This window comes from Mustelus asterias, chromosome 15, assembly GCF_964213995.1.
Source record: "Mustelus asterias chromosome 15, sMusAst1.hap1.1, whole genome shotgun sequence".
NCBI classification, from domain to species: Eukaryota; Metazoa; Chordata; class Chondrichthyes; order Carcharhiniformes; family Triakidae; genus Mustelus; species Mustelus asterias.
Window position 1 is genome coordinate 90,637,378 of NC_135815.1, and position 19,859 is coordinate 90,657,236.

Sequence of the window (19,859 nt, forward strand, 5' to 3'; positions counted from 1 at the left end):
GTTCCTCACCCCGGTGCTGTAGCATTTAGTGTGACTTATATAACGTTCCAGATCCCCACACTACAAGCTATGTCGTGTAAGTAAACAAACTCTACAATGATGCATGCACAATATCCTTGTATGATGGAGGCTTAAAGATCCATTCCTATGTTTCTGGGTGGACCGATTATTTTTCCAGAGCAGCCAAAGTGGTGAAGAATATAATAGTTACCAGAAATGATCATTTAAACCGAGTTAACATCGATTACAAGTGATCCCATGTATTTTTAATTGTCTATATTTGATATATTCATCCGCCGAGATGTCCACTCGGCTAGAATCGACAGTTGAAATAAGTCGGAGCCTTTGAGTGAATATTGGAATGCCATTGTATATTATTTGTATAACATGAAAACAGAAGTTCCCAAAATGTACCAAAGGCACAATTCGCATCAAAAATGTTAAGTTGCTTTTAATTAACTTAACTCGCTCGTTGTCGGGTTTTGCTGTATTCTATTGGGGGGGAAAAGGCAGATTGAGTGGTGCTTTTTAAAAAAAAAGACTACACCCCTATTTTTATTTTGCTTTAAAAATTTAGGGGCAATATCCAAATGTGCGCGGTTTTATTAAGGACATTAGATATCTCATTTGAAATCATTTCCGAAATATACACCCATCCGGCGTCAGAACCGATATTGTAGATGAGGAGAAGGTTCGTGTGAGAATATCCCGAATTCCCGGTTAAATAAAATTAATCCACAACCTTCCTGGGAAAAGAAGGAAGAGTGGGAATGCGGGCAAACGGGGTTGTCTTTTTCCTTTGACACGTGTTTGCTTGCTGCCTTGTTTTTTTGTGTAGAATTGGTGCGGTGTGAGTAGATTAAATTCAGTGTGGAGAAAGGGTAGAAGTGAAACTTCGCAAATCCGCCTTTTTTCTCTCCCGAAGCCAAGTTTAATTTACTGTGGTTTGATAGTGTGCAAAAGAGAGAGAGAGAAGGCCTGTCTACTCCGAGAACCGATCCCACAGCAAGCAATCCAACAGCGAGCCTTCACGGGTGATTAATGCTATCCGACTCCAATTTATGTACTTAACTTGGTCCCCGCGTTGAAACCAATCCCGGGGTACATTCATCAGCAGTTAAGCACACGCTCCATTGCCTTCGTTTCATTATCCGAGGTGTCAGTTTCTGATCCTGACACAGTGAGTGGCAGGATTAACACTTGCCGTCACTACCAGCAAGGAAGGAGGGCATTCGACTCTCCCGAATCAACCTGCCAGGATTGAAATAGAAAGAATTGTCTCACAACACCGGGTTAAAGTCCAACAGGTTTAATTTTAACCTGGTGTTGTGAGACTTCTTACTGTGCCCACGCCAGTCCAAAGCCGGCAGCATGATGGATATAGGTCTCGGATGCCACAGTAATAAGTATTATTGTGCATTTACCAATTCGATTTGATTTAATTGGTTCAAATATGAAACTTACAGGATACTGCGGGGCCTGGATAGAGTGGACATGGAGAGGATGTTTCCACTCGTCGGAAATATTTGAACCAGAGGGCACAAGCTCAGGCGAAAGGGACGACCCTTTAAAACAGAGATGAGGTAGAATTTCTTCAGCCAGAGAATCGGTGGAACTCTTTGTGGCAGAAGGCCGGGCCATTGAATGTCTTTAAGGCAGAGATAGATAGGTTCTTGATTACTAAGGGGATCAGGGATTATGGGGAAAAGGCAGGAGAATGGGGATGAGAAAAATATCAGCCATGATTGAATGGCGGAGCAGACTCGATGGGCCGAGTGGCCTAATTCTGCTCCTATATCTTATGATCTAAGCCAAATCTTTACTAACCAGAGCAGTGACAACAACCAAGTCATGTTGTTCGGAGGGAGTTTTTTGATGAAATAGCTATTCAGTGCATATTTACTACATAGTGGACGGTTCTAGTTTTAAAATGAAGGTAACAGCATTTTAAGAAAAACCAGGGCGGCACGGTAGCACAGTGGTTAGCATTGCTGCTTCACAGCACCAGGGACCTGGGTTCGATACCCGGCTTGGGTCACTGTCTGTGTGGAGTTTGCACATTCTCCTCGTGTCTGCGTGGGTTTCCTCCGGGTGCTCCGGTTTCCTCCCACAGTCCAAAGATGTGCGGGTTAGGTTGATTGGTCATGCTAAACTTGCTCTTAGTGTCCTGAGATGCGTAGGTTAGAGGGATTAGTGGGTAAATGTGTAGGGATATGGGGGTAGGGCCTGGGTGGGATTGTGGTCGGTGCAGACCCGAAGGGCCTCTTTCTGTATTGTAGGGTTTCTATGATTCTATGAATTATGGAATCTAAAATATGCCCCAGTCCGCTCGGCAGAGCCGTGTGAATTGGAACTGAACAGAGAGAAACAATCGCCTTTCATTTTGGGCAGGGGATTATTCTAACTCCACCATTTAAAAAAAATACAGCTCTCTCCTGCTCATTTTTGTGTCATTCCAATTGGAGACCAGTCAGAAATCAACCAAGGGCTGGAGGCTAGTCCGTGATGACATTAATCTAACCCAGGACTTCCAGTACATTTAACAGGGCTTCAGAAATCTTACATCCATTTAATCATTCCAAATTCCCATGGTGAGGCCCATTACAAAAAAAAAACCTGTCAGCCATCGACAGGTTTGGGAAGCAATTTGTGATTGCGTTTGGACAAATCGCACAGAACTGACACCAAATGTAGAGGCACCCCCTCCCCTCCCCTCCCCTCCCAATCCACAGTTAATTGGAACGGGGACACGGCGGACCCAATTTCATGCCATTTGCCTTGGATTGACCTTGGCATCGACAGCACTCTTTGCGATCAGTTTACTTGCTTTCATAATCTTTAAACGTGGGAGTGGGGGAGTGGGGAGTGGGGGAGTGGGGAGTGGGAGTGGGGGAGTGTGGGAGAGTGGGGAGTGAGGGGGGGGGGTACAGAGCAGCGGGATTAAATTGGGAGGAGGGAGAAATTAAAGTGAGAAAATTAAGGGGCTGGGGAAATTAAAGAGGGAAGAATTTAAGGGGATTAAGAAGGGGAATTAAGGGGAGAAGCTAAGAGGGGGAAATTAAGGGGAGAAGTTAAGAGGGGGAATTAAGGGGAGAAGTTAAGAGGGAGAAGTCGGAGGGGAAATTAAAAGGGGGAAATTAAGGGGAAGGGGAAATTAAGTGGGAGAATTAAGATGGACTGACATGACGGAGGATTAAGAGGGGGAATTAGGAGGGAAATTAAGCAGGAGAGACATTAAAAGGGGGAGATATTAAGGGAGGATTAAGAAGGTTTCATGGCAATTTAGGATTGCATTCTACATTATAAATATCTCATACCGGGTTAAACTGCCTGGAGAGAGAGAGATGGGTAACCAAGCACAGTGTAGTTCCAACACAGACACACAAATGTGGGTAATCTATAGGAAATGGTAAACATTTTGTCTCGCTCCCGTCCGGTCCGGGACCGGTACAGCACGGCAGCGAACGGTTCTTATTACCGGAGCTTGTCCCTCGGAGTGCACCTCTGGGCAGGGCAGATGTTCCCCCAGCCAGCGACGAAACAACAATGGGGCGTGTGGTCGATGGTTTTCCTGCAGTCCACACACCATAAACAGGGCGGTTCGAGTTCTGAACTCCATCGCTGGCTTTACAGCACAGCGCCGAAAAACAAGTGCTCGCATGTTAAAGTAAGAAACATAAGAAAATCTCTCCGGCTGATTTATTTAACCGCTTGACCGATGCTCAGATGCTGTTGTGCTACTAAAATAGAGCTTGCTCACTCCGAAACACCTCGTATTCAACTCCAGGGACAAAAATATAAAGCAGCTAAAGTTAAACGTTTCTCTCTCTGAAAAAGTATGTGTTGCAACTTGCCTCCAGAGCATTTTGGGGTTTTGTTTTTTGCACTCAGAGACAGCATACATCACCCCCACCCCTCCCTCCATGTAAACATACAAGAGCTCGCCTTACCTGGTATTTACAAAGATTCTTCAAGTCGAACAACGCCACGGATTAGTAGCATTTTGCAAAACGGGGCTTTTGCAATCCAGAAAAAATAAAATACCCTTCAGAAATGGATTTGCCATCGTCCAGCCAGCGTTACTTTAGGACTTCACCGCTCCATTCTCAACCCTCGTGCGAAATGCTCCCCCTTTCACCAGCCACCAACCCCCCCCCCCCCCCCCGCCCGCCTCCCCAGTCACAGTGATCGCCACTTCCACCAGGGGGAGACACCTTCTGTTAAACTCAAAACAGGTCCTGCACCGACTGAAACTTCTCCCACATTCCCAGTTTCGAGTTTCCCGGAGGTCATGCAGACCACTCCATCAGCACCTGAACACCAGCTTCTTTCACCAGCTCACACTGGCTTCAGGCTGCAGAGCCGGATCTGGGACGATTTGAGTGTTTCTTTTCAACTTTCCTATCTGATAAGACCATAAGATATAGGAGCAGAATTAGGCCATTCGGCCCATCGAGTCTGCTCCGTCATTCAATCATGGCTGATAAGTTTCTCGACCCCATTCTCCCACCTTTTCCCGTAACCTTTGATCCCCTTACTAATCAAGGACCTATCTATCTTTGTCTTAAATACACTCAATGACCTGGCCTCCACAGCCTTCTGTGGCAATGAATTCCACAGATTCACCATCCTGTGGCTGAAGAAATTCCTCCTCATCTCTGTTTTAAAGCATTGTCACGATGTGCCCCATCATGATGTGCCCCATCTGACGAAGGGGCAGCGCTCTGAAAGCTTATGGTATTTGCTACCAAATAAACCTGTTGGACTTTAACCTGGTGTTGTGAGACTTCTTACTGTGCTTAAAGCATTGTCCCATTGTTCTGAGGTTGTGGTGTTGGATCCTCGTCTCTCCTACTAATGGAAACATCAGGTCTCCGAGCTCGGGCGAGACCAGAAATTCGAGCCTGGGGTCAATGGAGGTTTCCATTGTCAGACCCTTGCCCGCTCCGATTCTGTGGCGGGCGAGGTTGTAGAGTTCTGGCCATCTTCATGACATCCTTGAATAACTCATAGAATCTACAGTTCAGAAGGAGGCCACTTGGCCCATCGAGCCTGCACTGACCACAATCCCACCCAGGCCCTCTACCCCATAACCCCACACATTTACCCTAGCTAGTCCCCCTGACACTAAGGGACAATTGAGCATGGCCAATCAACCTAACCCGCACATCTTTGGACTGTGGGAGGAATCCGGAACACCCGGAGGAAACCCACACAGACATGGGGAGAATGTGCAAACTTCACCCAAGCCGGGAATTGAACCTGCATCCCTGGCGCTGCAAGGCAGCAGTGCTAACCACTGTGCCACCGTACCGACCTTCATATTTAAAATTCTCACTCTGGTTTTTAAATTCCTCCACAGCCTCCTCTCCCTCCCTATCTCTGTCCGGCTCTGAGATCTCTGCAGCTCTCAAATTCTCTGCACCCCCCTTCCTCCTCAATATTACCCCACCTGCCTCACCCCGACATTTGTGAATCCACTCCAGATGCATAACAACCTCTCTCTCTTTGAGGAACACAAGAACAGAGTAGCAGGACAAATGAGTAGGCCATTCAGCCCCTCCAACCAATACTCGATAAATCATTTAATTCGTTCATGGCTAATGTGTACCTTAACTCTATCCACCTTAGTGGGAAAAGCCTCCCCCACGTTAAAGATGCTACTCAAAACCAATCCCATTGACCTACTTATTAACCGGATATCACTTCATGCGACACTGTCATCCCGCCAGTCACAGAATTCCTGGTTCAAGTCCCAATCCACGACATGAACGCAAAAAAAGGAAGTGCAGTACCGAGGGAGTGTTGTACTGTCAGAGGTGCTGTCTTAAAACGAAAGTCCCATCTGTCTGTCCATTTGATTTGATTTGATTTATTGTTGTCACATGTATTGGGATACAGTGAAAAGCATTGTTTCTTGCAGGCTATACTGACAACGCATACCATTCATAGAGTACAGAGGCATTTTCTCGTTGGGATCTTGCTGTGTACATATATTTGCAGCCTTTTCCTGTAGAACAACACTCCAAACCTACTTAATTGGTGGTAAAACCTTTAGCAAGGTCTGATGGTCCTCTAAAGCGCTACACGTCTGCACACACAGGTATTTTTCCCAGGTCATCTTTTCTGTCTAATTACACTCCGGTGAAGACACCTTTTTCTCTGTTTGACTCTTTCTTCTTCCCTGCTGCCTTCAGACTTTTGAATGGACCTACGTCGCATTAAGTCGATCCTTCTCTACACCCTAGCTATGACTGTAACACTACATTCTGCACCCTCTCCTTTCCTTCTCTATGTACGGTATGCTTTGGCTGTATAGCGCGCAAGAAACTATACTTTACACTTTATCCCAATACATGTGGCAATAATAAATCAAATCAAATCAGTAGATTTTTTTTACTTGCAAAATTCCAACAATCCTAGACATTTGTCCCCCCCCCCCCCCCCCCCCCGCCAAAACTCGGGGTATAACTTTTTTTAAAAAACTCACTTTTTAAAATCCTTTATTCCTTCTTCAGAAAGTGAAATCTGGAATTTTTTTCTGTTCCAAAAATCAGTCGAGATTGGACCGGTTGAAATTGTCCACGCGAAGAGGCTGAGATCTTTTTTGTTCGGTCTCGAGTAATATTGGATATGGAACCAGGCTGGGGGATTTGAATTAAGACACAGGTCAACTGCGAGCTTATTGAATGATGACACAGCCTGGAAGGGCCGAATGGCTTACTCGCCTTCCAATTTTCCCTTTTAACGGGTTCCACATCCTCTCAAATTTGAGGTTGACCATTGAGATTGGACTGGATGCTATCTGTTGAGGGTAGCACCTCATTTTGCCTCATCCAGCGCCTATGCAGTGGTCTCCATTGAAGGCGTTCGGAGATTTAATAAAGCCCTCTCTCGTACTGTGCAGTCACTGAGAGAAGGAGAGGAGACATCAAAAGAACACTTATTTATTTATACTTTCCAAATAAGTCTCACGATTTCTGTTAATAAAAATAAGTCCCAGCCATATACATAAACGGCGGATATTTCATAAAATCTATATATTATGCGCCGTTTTACTAGACTAGACAGGGGTAAATAAATACTAGCCAAAATTTGCTTCTCAAGCGAGATTTTTTGGATCGTCTGGTACCAATCTTCCAAAGTTAATTCGCATCGAATAAGGCTTATTGTAGGACAAGCGTCACCACATTTATCGTTTTATTAAAGGCTTCAACGGACAATGAGTTTCAACATTAACTTTAATTAACCAGCGGAAATTATGGCATTTCAGTTTTCAGATAGCTCCATTTCAAATATTCCTCGTCTAAATTTTCTACCACAAAAAAGTGTCCACTATCTTTCACCATCCCTCCAAATTGGCGAATAATCGCTCTGCATTCCGATTCTATAATAACTCTGTGTTATTTAAACTGCTTGTTTATGGAGAGAATGTTTCGTCGTAAGATGTGGTAAAGCATTGAGGGGTTGTCTGCCGAATTGAAATGACATTTATTTGCAAACTTGCACAATGGACAGGGACTTCATGTAAGCGTCGGTGGACAAGATTAATTGATATGTTTTATTTAAACATGTGTAGTTTCCTGATATTTGACTGTAGGACTGGGAGAGGAAGGGGGTGAGGGCGTGGGGGGCAGAGACACAGGGGAATTCCTTACTTTACATTGTTTAGACCTTTTGAAATCGCAAATTCCAGTTCGTCACCTGAATGGGCTGATGGTATCTGCCCCCCCCCCTCCACTCCTATCATCTTCCTATTTATCTGGGCACTACACCCACCCCTCCCCCCCTCCTCCGAATCGCTTGGAGAGGGAGGTGGTGGGGGTAGAGGTTGCAATTTTGACCTCTGTTGATCTCTCACATGTGTGTTCTCCGCGGGAGAAGCTAAGAGAGACACGTCCCAAACCCATAAAGTGTTGCATCCAGGAGCCCTGACAGTCTTTTTTTGGGGGGGGGGGTGACCTGTGGGACGACGGATATATTATTATTTCAACTGTGTGAAAGATGAGTAGATTAACGATCCCCCCCCCCCCCCCCCCACTCCTCCCAGTGCCGACATACGGCGCGCAGATTGTCTTCCTCCCATTATCACACAAAGTGACTCGAATTTGCCTTCAAAAGGTGGCATTCAGGTCAGTTGGAGAGAGCTGTTTTGCAGTGGGGGGATATTTTGAAAGCTGGCGAGGATGTTTTGTAAGTGTCAGCAAGGCTGAAACGGAGTGAAACATTCGATTCTAACTTACTGTACCTCAGTTGTTACTCCCGACAGGGGGAAAGAAAGGATTCGTTACAGACGCTAAAAAAAAAGGGGATTTCCTTGATGGATTTATACCAACCGTTTCCCTTCTGTGATATCCCTCTCCTCCCCCCCGGACAGGCAGTTAAAATAGTTATCAGAAAGGATGTTCAGACGCAGACCGTGTTGTGAGGAATAATGCATTATTTATATTGATGACATTTAAGTGCTACTGAATTCAGTCACTTTATCCTGCAGCGATTACCAAAATACCGCTTTTCTTTGACTCAAGGTAGTGACTAACATGGGGGTTATATTATCTCAATTTGCCAACTGTACCTCCCCTTAAGTCACTGTAGATAAATTTTGGGTCAGTACAGCTTGATCATTTTCGCATGATACAAATTGTAAAGGTGGTTTGTCATGCTTTGGCCGTCAACTAAGTCAGAAATTTGATTTGATCTGATTTATTATTGTCACATGTATTAGTATACGGTGAAAAGTATTGTTTCTTGCGCGCTATACAGACAAAACATACCGTTCATAGAGTGCATAGGAGAGAGGGAAAGGAGAGGATGCAGAATGTAGTGTTGAAGTCATTTTTGATTTGATTTATTATTGTCGCATGTATTGGATACAGTGAAAAGTATTGTTTCTTGCGCGTTACACAGACAAAAACATACCATTCATCGAGTACATAGGGGAGAAGGAAAGGAGGGGGTGCAGAATATAGTGTTGAAGTCATTTTTGATTTGATTTGATTTGATTTATTATTGTCACATGTATTAGTATACAGTGAAAAGTATTGATTCTTGCGCGCTGTACAGACAAAATATAGAGAGGGAAAGGAGAGAGTGCAGAATGTAGTGTTACAGTCATAGAAACTAGACGAGTATGAATGTCACAAGTAACATTTTCCAACAATTTTATCTAAATGTTCTGTCCCGTACCCGAATAGAAAATATTCACTCACACCAGTGTTCATTAATGGCATTGTTTTCTTTTTGGAACTAATGTTTAGTTTCACATTTCTTCAAAATAATAAAAACGATAGACGCCACAGCAACTTGGAAAAAAGATCCTGATTTTGTTTTTTAATTGGAGGTGGACTTTTGAAATCCCGCTGAATTGTCCCCTCTTTAAAATCCAACTTTACTCTGCTGGGACCTCTCACGGGCCAAGCACCGCAATTCGCTAAACTAAAATGGAATAACGCATTGATAGATCTTTTTAAAGAGATTTAATGAGGGGAGTTAAAACAACCGTTTAGTTTCATGCCAGTTTCCAGAGAGTTAACGAACGATTTAATTGATGGGGGAAAAATGTGTAGATAAGGTAGCGCCATCGCAAGTGCCCAATAACCCACACCGCAGAGTTTGCACATAGAATGTAACGTGCGATTATACAACATTTAGTCTTCGTTTTAGAGCCAGGTAGTTAAAATAGCACGTGGATTTTCTTTCTTTTTTTGGTTCATTTCGGGGTTTGCAATGGGCAACTTTTTTGTCTAAACTTGGGATGGACCGTATGCATTTTTGGGGAGGGAATTGAGTGGCGGGAGGAGGGTGGTGGTGGGGGGGGGGGGGGGCGGGGTTGGGCTTTGATGATTTTTTTCCTGCACTTTTAAAAAAATGCCTGTGTTAGCTAGTATAATAAATCTGAATTAAAATATGGAAAGTGGTTGGGGTGGTGGGGTTGGGGGAGGGGGTGGTTTACTGTGTACCCAATAGGCGTTGTACTTTCCGCGAATCCTAATTGCAATTTCTAACAAGCAAGTATTCCGAAGTTACTGCCCCATTCTGACTTTGAGGGCTGGCAAAAAAGGCGGAAAGTCGAGGGAGCAGAATTAATGAAGTCCTGCAGCCAATGGGAAGGGGAGGGAGCCACCGACAGTCGAATGAGAATCTAGCAGCGTGATCTCAAGGTTGACGTGGAGAGACGCGTAAAATTCATCTGGAGTAACTTCAGCCTCCAGGATATACAAATTTGCCCTAATGAGATGAAGATCACCTTGAGCTTTGCTCGCTGTCCCGTCTGAATATTGTTTCTTTCCCTCCCCTCCCCCCTCCCCACCACCCCCACCCCCCCTTCCCCTAGACAAACTACCCCTCCAACTTTCTGTGTGTGTGTGTGTGTCGCGGAAGGAATTCTCCTGTGTGTGTGTGTGAGTGAGTGTGTGTGTGTGTGTGGAGTCGGGCTCCCCGTTCCTTTCCAGTCCCGGTCACAACTTGGGTCGAGAAAGCAAAAACAAAACCAAAAAAAATTCCCAGCCATTGCAGAGGGAGATTTGTTAGAGAGCGAGCGAAAGAGAGAGAGGGAGAGACATTACCGAAAAGTTTCCGCTTCGCAGGGCAATGGGTGAGCATCAATTTCATTTTTCCCTTTTATTTTGCGGTGTGGTTCCAGTAGCTTGGATTTGAACGCACTATCTTGGACGCCTGCATAAGGCGAGGGGTCTAGAGGCAGAAACCAGACCTCCTCCACCCCCCCCCCCCCACCCCCTCACTCTCCCCCTCTCGGCCACTTAAAGATGAGACGCAAAAGGGGGGGGATAAGTTGTCAGAGATTTTATTGAAAAAAAGTTAAAGTGACTTTGTTTTGATTTTAAGGGCACAGTTACGCCGTATTTAAAAACAAATGAGTTGGGGGGGGGGGGGGGGGGGGGCTGGTGGGTCGTTATTTGAAGCAGCCTGAATTGCAAGGGAGGTAGGAACGTGTTTCTGACGTTTATTTAGGCAAGATTGTGAATTCAGAAGCTTCTGGGTTCTTACGGTGTGCCAGTGCAATGGGTGATTCCGGCGAGGAACAGACAACACGGTGGTGAATCCGAATGAAATGCCCTTTTTCCCCAAAATGTAGCCTTTATATTTTTGAGATCGGCTGTTGTATTGTTGTTGGATCCCCGCGATTATTTCCACTAACTTGTGGGAGGTGTTGTGTTTTGACAGCTGCTTTGTTTTTCTGCCTCTCAACTCGCATCTTGCTTCTTTTGTTTTGAGGCTTGATTCTCACTCTTTGCCTCTTTCCATTTTCTCCCTCCTACTTGTAGATCAGACTTACGGGGAAGTCAATCAGCTGGGAGGAGTATTCGTTAACGGGAGACCCCTTCCCAACGCCATCAGGTTGAGGATAGTGGAGTTGGCACAACTGGGCATTCGACCCTGCGACATCAGCCGCCAGCTCCGCGTGTCCCACGGTTGTGTGAGCAAGATTCTGGCCCGTTACAACGAGACGGGCTCCATCTTACCGGGGGCGATCGGAGGCAGCAAGCCCCGGGTGACAACCCCTACAGTGGTGAAGTACATCAGGGAGTACAAGCAAGGCGACCCGGGCATCTTCGCCTGGGAGATTCGAGACAGGCTCCTGGCAGACGCGGTGTGTGACAAGTACAACGTGCCCTCGGTCAGTTCCATCAGCCGGATCCTGCGGAATAAGATCGGGAACCTGTCGCACACGGGCCACTACGAGGTCAGCAAGCAGCTCCCCCCGCAGCCCACGCTGCCTTACAACCCCATCTACCAGTACTCCTACCCCAACCACATGCCCACCTCCGCCGCCGCCAAGATGGGCAGCGCCGCCGGCGTGCCGGTGCCCGGCGTTACGGGGCATGTAGGCATCCATCGGACCTGGCCCTCCGCTCACTCGGTCAGCAACATCCTCGGCCTCCGGAGCATCGTGGAGCAGGCAGGTTAGTCAGTGGGCAAGAGGTAGTCCCATCTTGCCAACCTATCCTGTTTGAAAATTGTATAAGTATCGCCTTTTGAAAATACGCCACGTTAAGTGTCACCAGTTAAGTGTTGGTTATGGTGGATTATCGTGGATTTTCTGTCCTAAAAAATGTCACAAAATAGACCTTTATGCCTGACCCACCAATCATACATGGCTCATTATATAATGCGAATCTTCTGTTGCAAAAAAGCTACAGATGTGTAACAAAACGAGGGTTGCATTACAATATAAACGTTATTTGCCATCTGGCAGATGTAATGCCCATTAACCATGTTGTTCGCAGAAGAAACGGGGAGAAGGCCGCACCGACTCAAGTTGCTATTGCAGCCAGGACTCAATTCACAGGTATCCCCCCACACCCCCCTCTCCTCCCTCCCTCCTCGGCCACTTCATCCACCTTCTCAGCCAGTGTGTCCAAAGCACAAATCGACCCTCTTTCCCGGTGTTCACTTCTGGATAACATTTGTCCCGCGAACATTAAAACAATAAACGTTCCTCTTCTGCAGAGTACAATGATGCACTCTTGCGGCCTAGCCTTTTACTGCTGCACCCTGAACCCATTCTCCCTGTTTTCATCCACTCCCTTACCCTTGCTGGGTGAAAACTTTTTCTAACTTCAAAACTTGTTGAAATCTTTATTTGTTTTATTTTGGGAGGGGGGTGGAATGGGACTCTAGCAACGAAAACCAGAATCCTACATTGAAGCACACACAATCCGGACAGTTTGCTAAATTGTACATGGTCGGAATATTCCTGAATGTTGACAGGGTTGGACATAATTCTGTGCCCGCGCTGAAGGAACTTAAGCTCACCCTGTTTCTGAGATTGGTTTGGGCCCGAAAGAAAGGGTTTAAAGTTAATTTATGAGTGTCACAAGTAGGCTTATATTAACAGTGCAATGCGAAAATCCCAGAGGGTAATTTATAAAATCTCTACCAGGACATTTGGAGTGCTTTTACCGAGAGGCAATCGGAGGGATAGAATTCTGCTTAAGTACTACTTTCCAAAGGTAGAATTTTTAAAAAAAACTGTTAGATAAGAATCTACCTCGCCTTAGAGGTGAAAATTGCAAAAATTAATTTGAAAATAAATCCAGTGTACAGTTAGAGCAAGGATAGAGGTGTATCATTTCTACTTACACCCTTACAAAGGCAATCGAGGTAAAAACGCAAATGCAAGGTTGCTGGTTAAGTTTTTTTCCCCTAGTTTATTTATTAGTGTCACAAGTCGGCTTACATTAACACTGCAATGAGGTTACTGTGAAAATCCGAGAGGGTAATTTATATAATTTCTACCAAGACATTTAGAGTGCTTTTGCCAAGCGAAGCAATCAGAGGGATAGAATTCTGCTTAAACACTGCTTTCTATAGATGGAATAAAAATAAACATTGTTAGATAAGAATTTACCTCACCTTAGAGGTGAAAATTGTTAAAATTAATTTGAAAATAAATCCAATGTGGGAGAGTTAGAGCAAGGATAGAGGTGTATCATTTCTACTTACAGATTTACAAAGACAATCAGGGTAAAAACGCAATTGAAAGGTTGCTGCTTAAGTTTTTTATTTATTCGTGTCACAAGTAGGCTTACATTAACACTGCAATGAAGTTACTATGAAAGTCCCCTCGTCACCACACTCCCGGCGCCTGTTCGCGTACACTGAGGGAGGATTTAGCACCGAACCAGCACATCTTTCGGACTGAATGTCACCCTCACGCCGTTCAATGGTTTTGTTTTGTAACTTGCATTTTAGCTGCTTATGGTGGGACCGAGGCTGCAGCTTATCAAACTAAAATGGAAGATTGGAGCAATGTCAATCGCGCAGCTTTTTCCTCAACTCAGAGTGTCAACGGGATTGAGAAACAAGCCATCGACCCGGATCTCAAATACGCCCAGGTACTGACCTAACCCCCCACCCGCCCTGAGACATGTTTTCACCTAATGAATGATGTCTTCTTACTCTCCCTCGCTCCAGTAGCAACAGCAGTTTAAAATAAAGCTAAAAGTTAAATAAAATAAAAAAAACAGAATTGATGTGGTTGCCTTTCAGACCCCGTCCGCGCTGCCGGCTGCGAGCGGTTTCGTCCCCGCCTGTGCTGTTGGCCCTTATCCCTCCTCGAACCAGGTGCCGGGTTACGGAGTGTACAGTGGGCCCGGAGCCGGCTACGTGACGGGTCACCCTTGGCAATCCCAGAGCAGCAGCCTCTCCCACTCCGGGCCAGGGATTGGCATGCACGGCGGCGAGATCCACGCACCAATGCCCTTCAAACACCTCGCAGCCAGAGAAGGTAAATCGCTTTGCTCATTATTAGTTGCTGGGTGAGTGGGGGGGGGGGGGGGGGGGGGGGGAGGGGGGGGGGGCACATCCCATTTATATCCCCCCTCCCCACCCAACACTGGGTAAGAACAATGGGAAGCAAAGATAAGTTGCGTTTTCATAACGTTTGGAATGAAACAAAAGTGGCTGATTGTAAATAAAACACACATTGTTATTGTAGTAGATTGTTTTGCAGGTAACATTGTTTAATTGGGCTTCACATACATATTATATATATATAAATGATATGGGATTATTCATGGACAGCAGATCAAATATTCGCGAGGTTTAGGGCAACAGAATAAAATGGTTTATTGTCTAAAACCTTCCTAAGTTACAGTAAACAGTTTTTTTTACTTGAAGTTACAAAGCCAATGCCCAGAATGGATAGGGCAAACTCAATTCCATCTCCTTGCTTGCTCCAAAATCCGATTTCAAAATCCAATTGAATCCAATTCATGCCCCCCAGGACCAGGCTAAAGTTTTGTTTAAGTTAAATGTTTTACTCAACAAAGCCAATGCTCAGAGTGAGCAGGGCAAACTCAATTCCATCTCCTTGCTTGCTCTAAAAGCCAAATTCAAATTGAATCCAATTCACGGTCCCCACAAGGCAGACAAACAAAATCCAAGCTGACAAGTTAAGGCATCTTGGACTTGGTCTGAGGTTTGACCTTAGCCGATTTCTTTTTTATAAGAATATACTTTATTCACAAAAGGTCTACAAGAACATTACAAAATTCCAAAATAGTCATCACACAAAAAAAAACAATAATATTCCGGCTCCTTACATACATCAAGTAACACTCTGAGATGCTTCAGTGCAATCAAAGAAACGTTTCAGACATTTTACAATGACCTTACAAACGTTGCAATGTCATTTCAAAGGTTGTCCACATAGTAAAGGTTGCACTCGGAGGTGCGTCAGTGTAACTGAGAAACATGGCACATTTACTGTAACCAACTTGTCCAACCTCAATGCCGGAATGGATTTCGAAATACTCTTTTTTTCCCCATATACATAAAGCTAGTTATTCCCTTTTTGAACTGTTTTTTTAGTCAGGAGACAGCGTTTGTCAGTGACGGCGGCTTTGCGACATTGCATTTTGCACTCACTCATTCAGCGAGGCGTGGGGGAGGGGGGGGGGGGGGGAGGTGTCGTTCTTGGAACAGTTGCAATCTAAAGGCAATTATATTTTTTTTCCGAAAAAAGCTGCTTTTTGTTTCATTCCAGAGGCACAACAATCTTTGCATACGGTGCGTAGAAGCAGCCTATAAGGAGCTGTGTCACTGTGGGGTTGATGTTGGATGGTCACCTAGTCTGTCAGCTGAAAATGACAAGGTGTGCATTACTGATTAATAAGTTCTCATATTGCCTTGTATCGTGCGTGGATCAGACTCTGCCAGTCAAATGCCAGGCGGTGGGCAGACATAGGACTGATTGTAACTTTAAGCTGGAATATTAACCTTTCTGATATCTCCACTCAAATTGGATGACAATGCCCTGGGCTTGCTTTAGAAAGGCAAGATGGTAAATGGTAAATTCGCTATTTAAGGTTACAGGCAATCTTTATCCCAAGCGCCCAGAATTAGGGGGTTCATAAACTGGCTGGGCAGTGTTCCAGTCGAGACACCCGCCGAGTGTGACAGAATCATTGATTCTCGTCTTGATAAAATACACATTAGTCGCTTTGCGGGGGGAAAAGGGATTTAAACTGAAACTTCTGTTAACCAAGAATATAAGTATAGAAAATGGTAATCCGGCGCAGGTCTAGTAATTAAACTGTCCTCCTCTGTGATATCCCACTGTGTCTAGAAAGCTCCCCGCTCCCCCAGTGTACGGCCTTTCCTGGGTACAGTTTATCCCAAATACACAGACCCCTTTTCTGTCGAAGTTACCCGAGGCTTCCTAAATGTATTTTCACCAGTTTGTACTTATGAACCCTTCGCCCCTACACCACCCGGGTATCGTGAAAGCAATAAAGCTGTATCTTATTTACCTCATTTAACATTTCATGCACTTAAATCAATTTCTCGATCATCGATTTTCCTCTTTTTGTATTTGCCTCAGGCAAAGTGCAGACGCCACAACTGCAAAAACCCAACAAATAAGGCTGTTAAACAATTGAATTTTTTTTTATTGGCATATTTTGAATTTTTCACTTATGCGGTGATAGTGAGGAGATGAGTATCTTGTTACCTTGTTAACATAAGTGAAACCTGCTTGAGTTATTTGAAATCAACTTGCCCAGTTTATTGAGCAACATTTATTTTGGAAAAAAGACGCGATTTAGATTCCCTTTACTACAGAGACTGATATAAAGGATGCCCTGCTATAATATTTATCAACATCTATTCATCTGTTGATTATCTGTAGCGGAAAGTTGCAATCCTTGGGTTGCAATGCTAAATGCTAATAGATTGGATATGAATTCTCGCGGGCCATTTCAGTAGGAAAGCCAACACACAAGAAGACAGTGGACATTTCATGATATCAAAGCCAAGAATTTTTGTTTTCTCAACCGGTGTGAAGGCGGCTGCAGGTGATTCAAGTGCACACTCCGGGCACCAGGAACCAGATTAACACTCATCCCGGCGCTTGCATTCAGCCGAGGAGCTTCTGCCCTTTATTCCCAGATGGCGAGTTGTTACTCTATTATATATAGAGTAACTCTATAGAGTAACTCTATTATATATAGAGTAACAACAGAAAATGCTGGGTAAACTCAGCAGCTGTGGAGAGCGAGACAGAGTTACCGCTTCGACCCTTTTAAAGAACTGATAGTGCAGTGATTATTTTTCTTATCCTATGTGGGTGTCGCTGGCTTGGCCAGCATTTGTTCAGTAAGAAGTCTCACGACACCAGGTTAAAGTCCAACAGGTTTATTTGGTAGCACAAGCTCCACGCTTTCAGAGCGCTTTTGTTGCCCATCCCTAATTGACCTGGAGAAGGTGATGGCCCTCTTGAACCGCTGCAGTCCAGGAGGTGTAGGTACACCCACAGTGCTGTTGGGGAGGGGGGGGGGGGTGGAATTCCAGGATTTTGACCCAGCGACAGTGAAGGAATGGCCGATATATTTCCAGATGTGGTGTGGAGGGAAACTTGCAGGTGGCGGAATCTCAAATTGCAAAACAAAAATTGGGCGGGAGGCAGATTTTAACGGCAGAATAGAAAATAAAAATTCATGGAAATGTCGAGAATATTTGATCAAATTTACTTTCGCTTGCATTTAGCAGCAAGTGGGTCTAGCATAAGATGCTGGTACAATGCTTCAGATTAAAACAACACATGTTACAAATCTTTATATACACGGGTTGGGCACAGATTTTCCTTAATTTGCCATTCGTAGGCACTAAGGTGTGTACATAAGTGTACATGTACATTGGCATAAAAGCAGTCTGAAATAATGGTCAAATCTAGCGTTGTTTCCTCAGGTGACAGATATTTTCTCCTTAAACTGCAGTGAAGTCTGGGGGAGATTGATAATTGATATTTTTCTGCAGTGTGCATTATCTGCGTTTGCCCCTGACTTGGGAACAGCCGGGTTAAGAAAAGGGTCCTTTCAGTTTCCATTGAGATATCGTCCGCCCTTCACCCAGAACTGGGAAAGATGTAGTCAGTCCTTCGATTATCAGGAGGGATTTATCTGAGGTTTTGCGAGGAGGCGAGAAAGCAGATATCAGTGTGATTCTCGGACACAGAGAAGCAATCACTGATAGCAGGCATCGCCTCTGTATTGGTTTATACACCAGATTGCTTCCAACGCTCTCACCCCCGTGCTATACACAAAGTTAATGCAGTGACGGTGAATAAGCAAAGTGTCTGGACGGTGTCAGCAAGCAAACACCTTACCCAAGGCCAGAGGGAGGACATGAATCCCTTGTGTGAATATTTCACCACCTTGTAAGTAAATGCAATTAAAACACAAATCACCGCAGATTATTCTGGGGAATATTAATGGGTCAGGCATTATTATTCGTCTGGAGAAACCGCGTTGCAGCAATCCACAGTTTTTTCAATCCTGACCTATTAATATTCCCAATATTCCCTGGGTCGGAATTGGAAATACTATGGATAAGACAATTGATGCAACGCAGTTTCCCAGACGAATAATGACCCATTAACATCCCCAAAACATAACCTGCATTTATTTGTGTTTACTTGCATAGATTTACAGAACAAGGCGTGTGAAATATTCGAACAAAGGATCCATGTTCTCCCATTATTGTATCATGAAAAGCGGGGAATTAAACTCTCTTTCTCTCTCTCTCTTTCTCTCCCTGTTTGAGGGAAGTTTAATATCACGATATTCACCTGAGGCAAAACTATCCAACATTTCCTCAGGGATAGGACACCATCAAAATTATTACATCGCCCGGGGGAGGACATTCGGCTCGTCCCTCCTGCACTGGCTCACCCCACGCGCTTTTCACTCAGTGCCTTTCTCCTGCCGTCTCCCCGGCAAAGTGATGTTTTTAAGTTTCCTTTGCATTTTGATTTCTGTTCGGGCTGTTCCCCCTCCTTTTTGGGGAGCTGCCCCTTTTACTTTGTCCTGATTTAATTTGAGTTTGTTTACTTGGTTTGACCTAAAAAGAGGTCTCCCCGGCAAAGTATTTCTTTTTCAAGTAATCATTTGATTTGATTTATTATACAGTGAAAAGTATTGTTTCTTGCGCGCTATACAGACAAAACATATCGTACATAGGAAAGGAAAGGGGAGGGTGCAGAATGTAGTGTTACAGTTACAGCTAGGATGTAGAGAAAGATAAATCTAACTCCCTCTGGACTGCTTCGATTGAATCCCGCACTCGCGGGATAGTGCATTCCAGACCCTAACCACTCGTTGTGTGAAAAATGTTTTTATTCACCCCCCCCGTCTCTGTCATATCGCTTTTGCTAATGACCTGAAATCATTAATAGTGACACCGTGCTAAACTGGGAACCCCCGTTCAATTGAATCACTCTCTCTCCCGCTGGTAGATGTCCCAGGTACAGGTCCCAACTGCATTATCAGAGTCCAGTCGGAGTCCTTTTAGCTAGTGTAAAGACTTAACATTAAATTCTCAATCACCCCTTTAATATCTCGATATTCCAAAGGCCGGTGTTACAAGTCAATTGCTCTCTGTGGCAAAGTGGGTGAGACAAAAGGTTTTCGATAACACTTTACTCCGGACGATAAGGCGATGTTGTCAGTCTGTCTCTGCCCTGTGCGGTGTATAATCTAGTCCAGATAAGTGGAAAGAGGAAATTAAGGCTTTGTAAAACACTCAGAGCAGGTCGATGAATATCCAGGGGCCCAGGATGAATATTTCGGTGGCGACATTGGGAATTCTGTCCAAAGGTTTCACACTGAACGCGCGAAATAGGCTGCTTTATCTCTGTGATGCCGGATCGGACAGTGCGGGTAGCGCCTGCTAACTCACATCTCAGAGATGCCCCCCGGTTTGCAACTGGGGAATTGGGATGGTAGAAAAAAAATATTCCCAACGGAATGGCGATTTATACAGGGGGGTTTATCGCGAGTGTAAATCTCTGGGTTCGAATTCCGACGCATTTGGTCTGTGCTGCAGCCATTGTTTTA

The 19,859-nt window shown here is 44.7% G+C and overlaps 1 protein-coding gene across 1 annotated transcript in view; it reads left to right on the plus strand.

Annotated features, from left to right (window-relative positions):
* The window catches only part of pax1b (paired box 1b), a 98,782-nt gene that overhangs the window by 78,206 nt on the left and 717 nt on the right, over positions 1 to 19,859 (plus strand). The window contains exons 3-5 of the mRNA XM_078230495.1: positions 11,236 to 11,924; positions 13,717 to 13,859; positions 14,014 to 14,251. Of these exons, the coding sequence (XP_078086621.1) occupies positions 11,236 to 11,924; positions 13,717 to 13,859; positions 14,014 to 14,251 (1,070 nt within the window). The remainder of the gene's footprint in view (positions 1 to 11,235; positions 11,925 to 13,716; positions 13,860 to 14,013; positions 14,252 to 19,859) is intronic.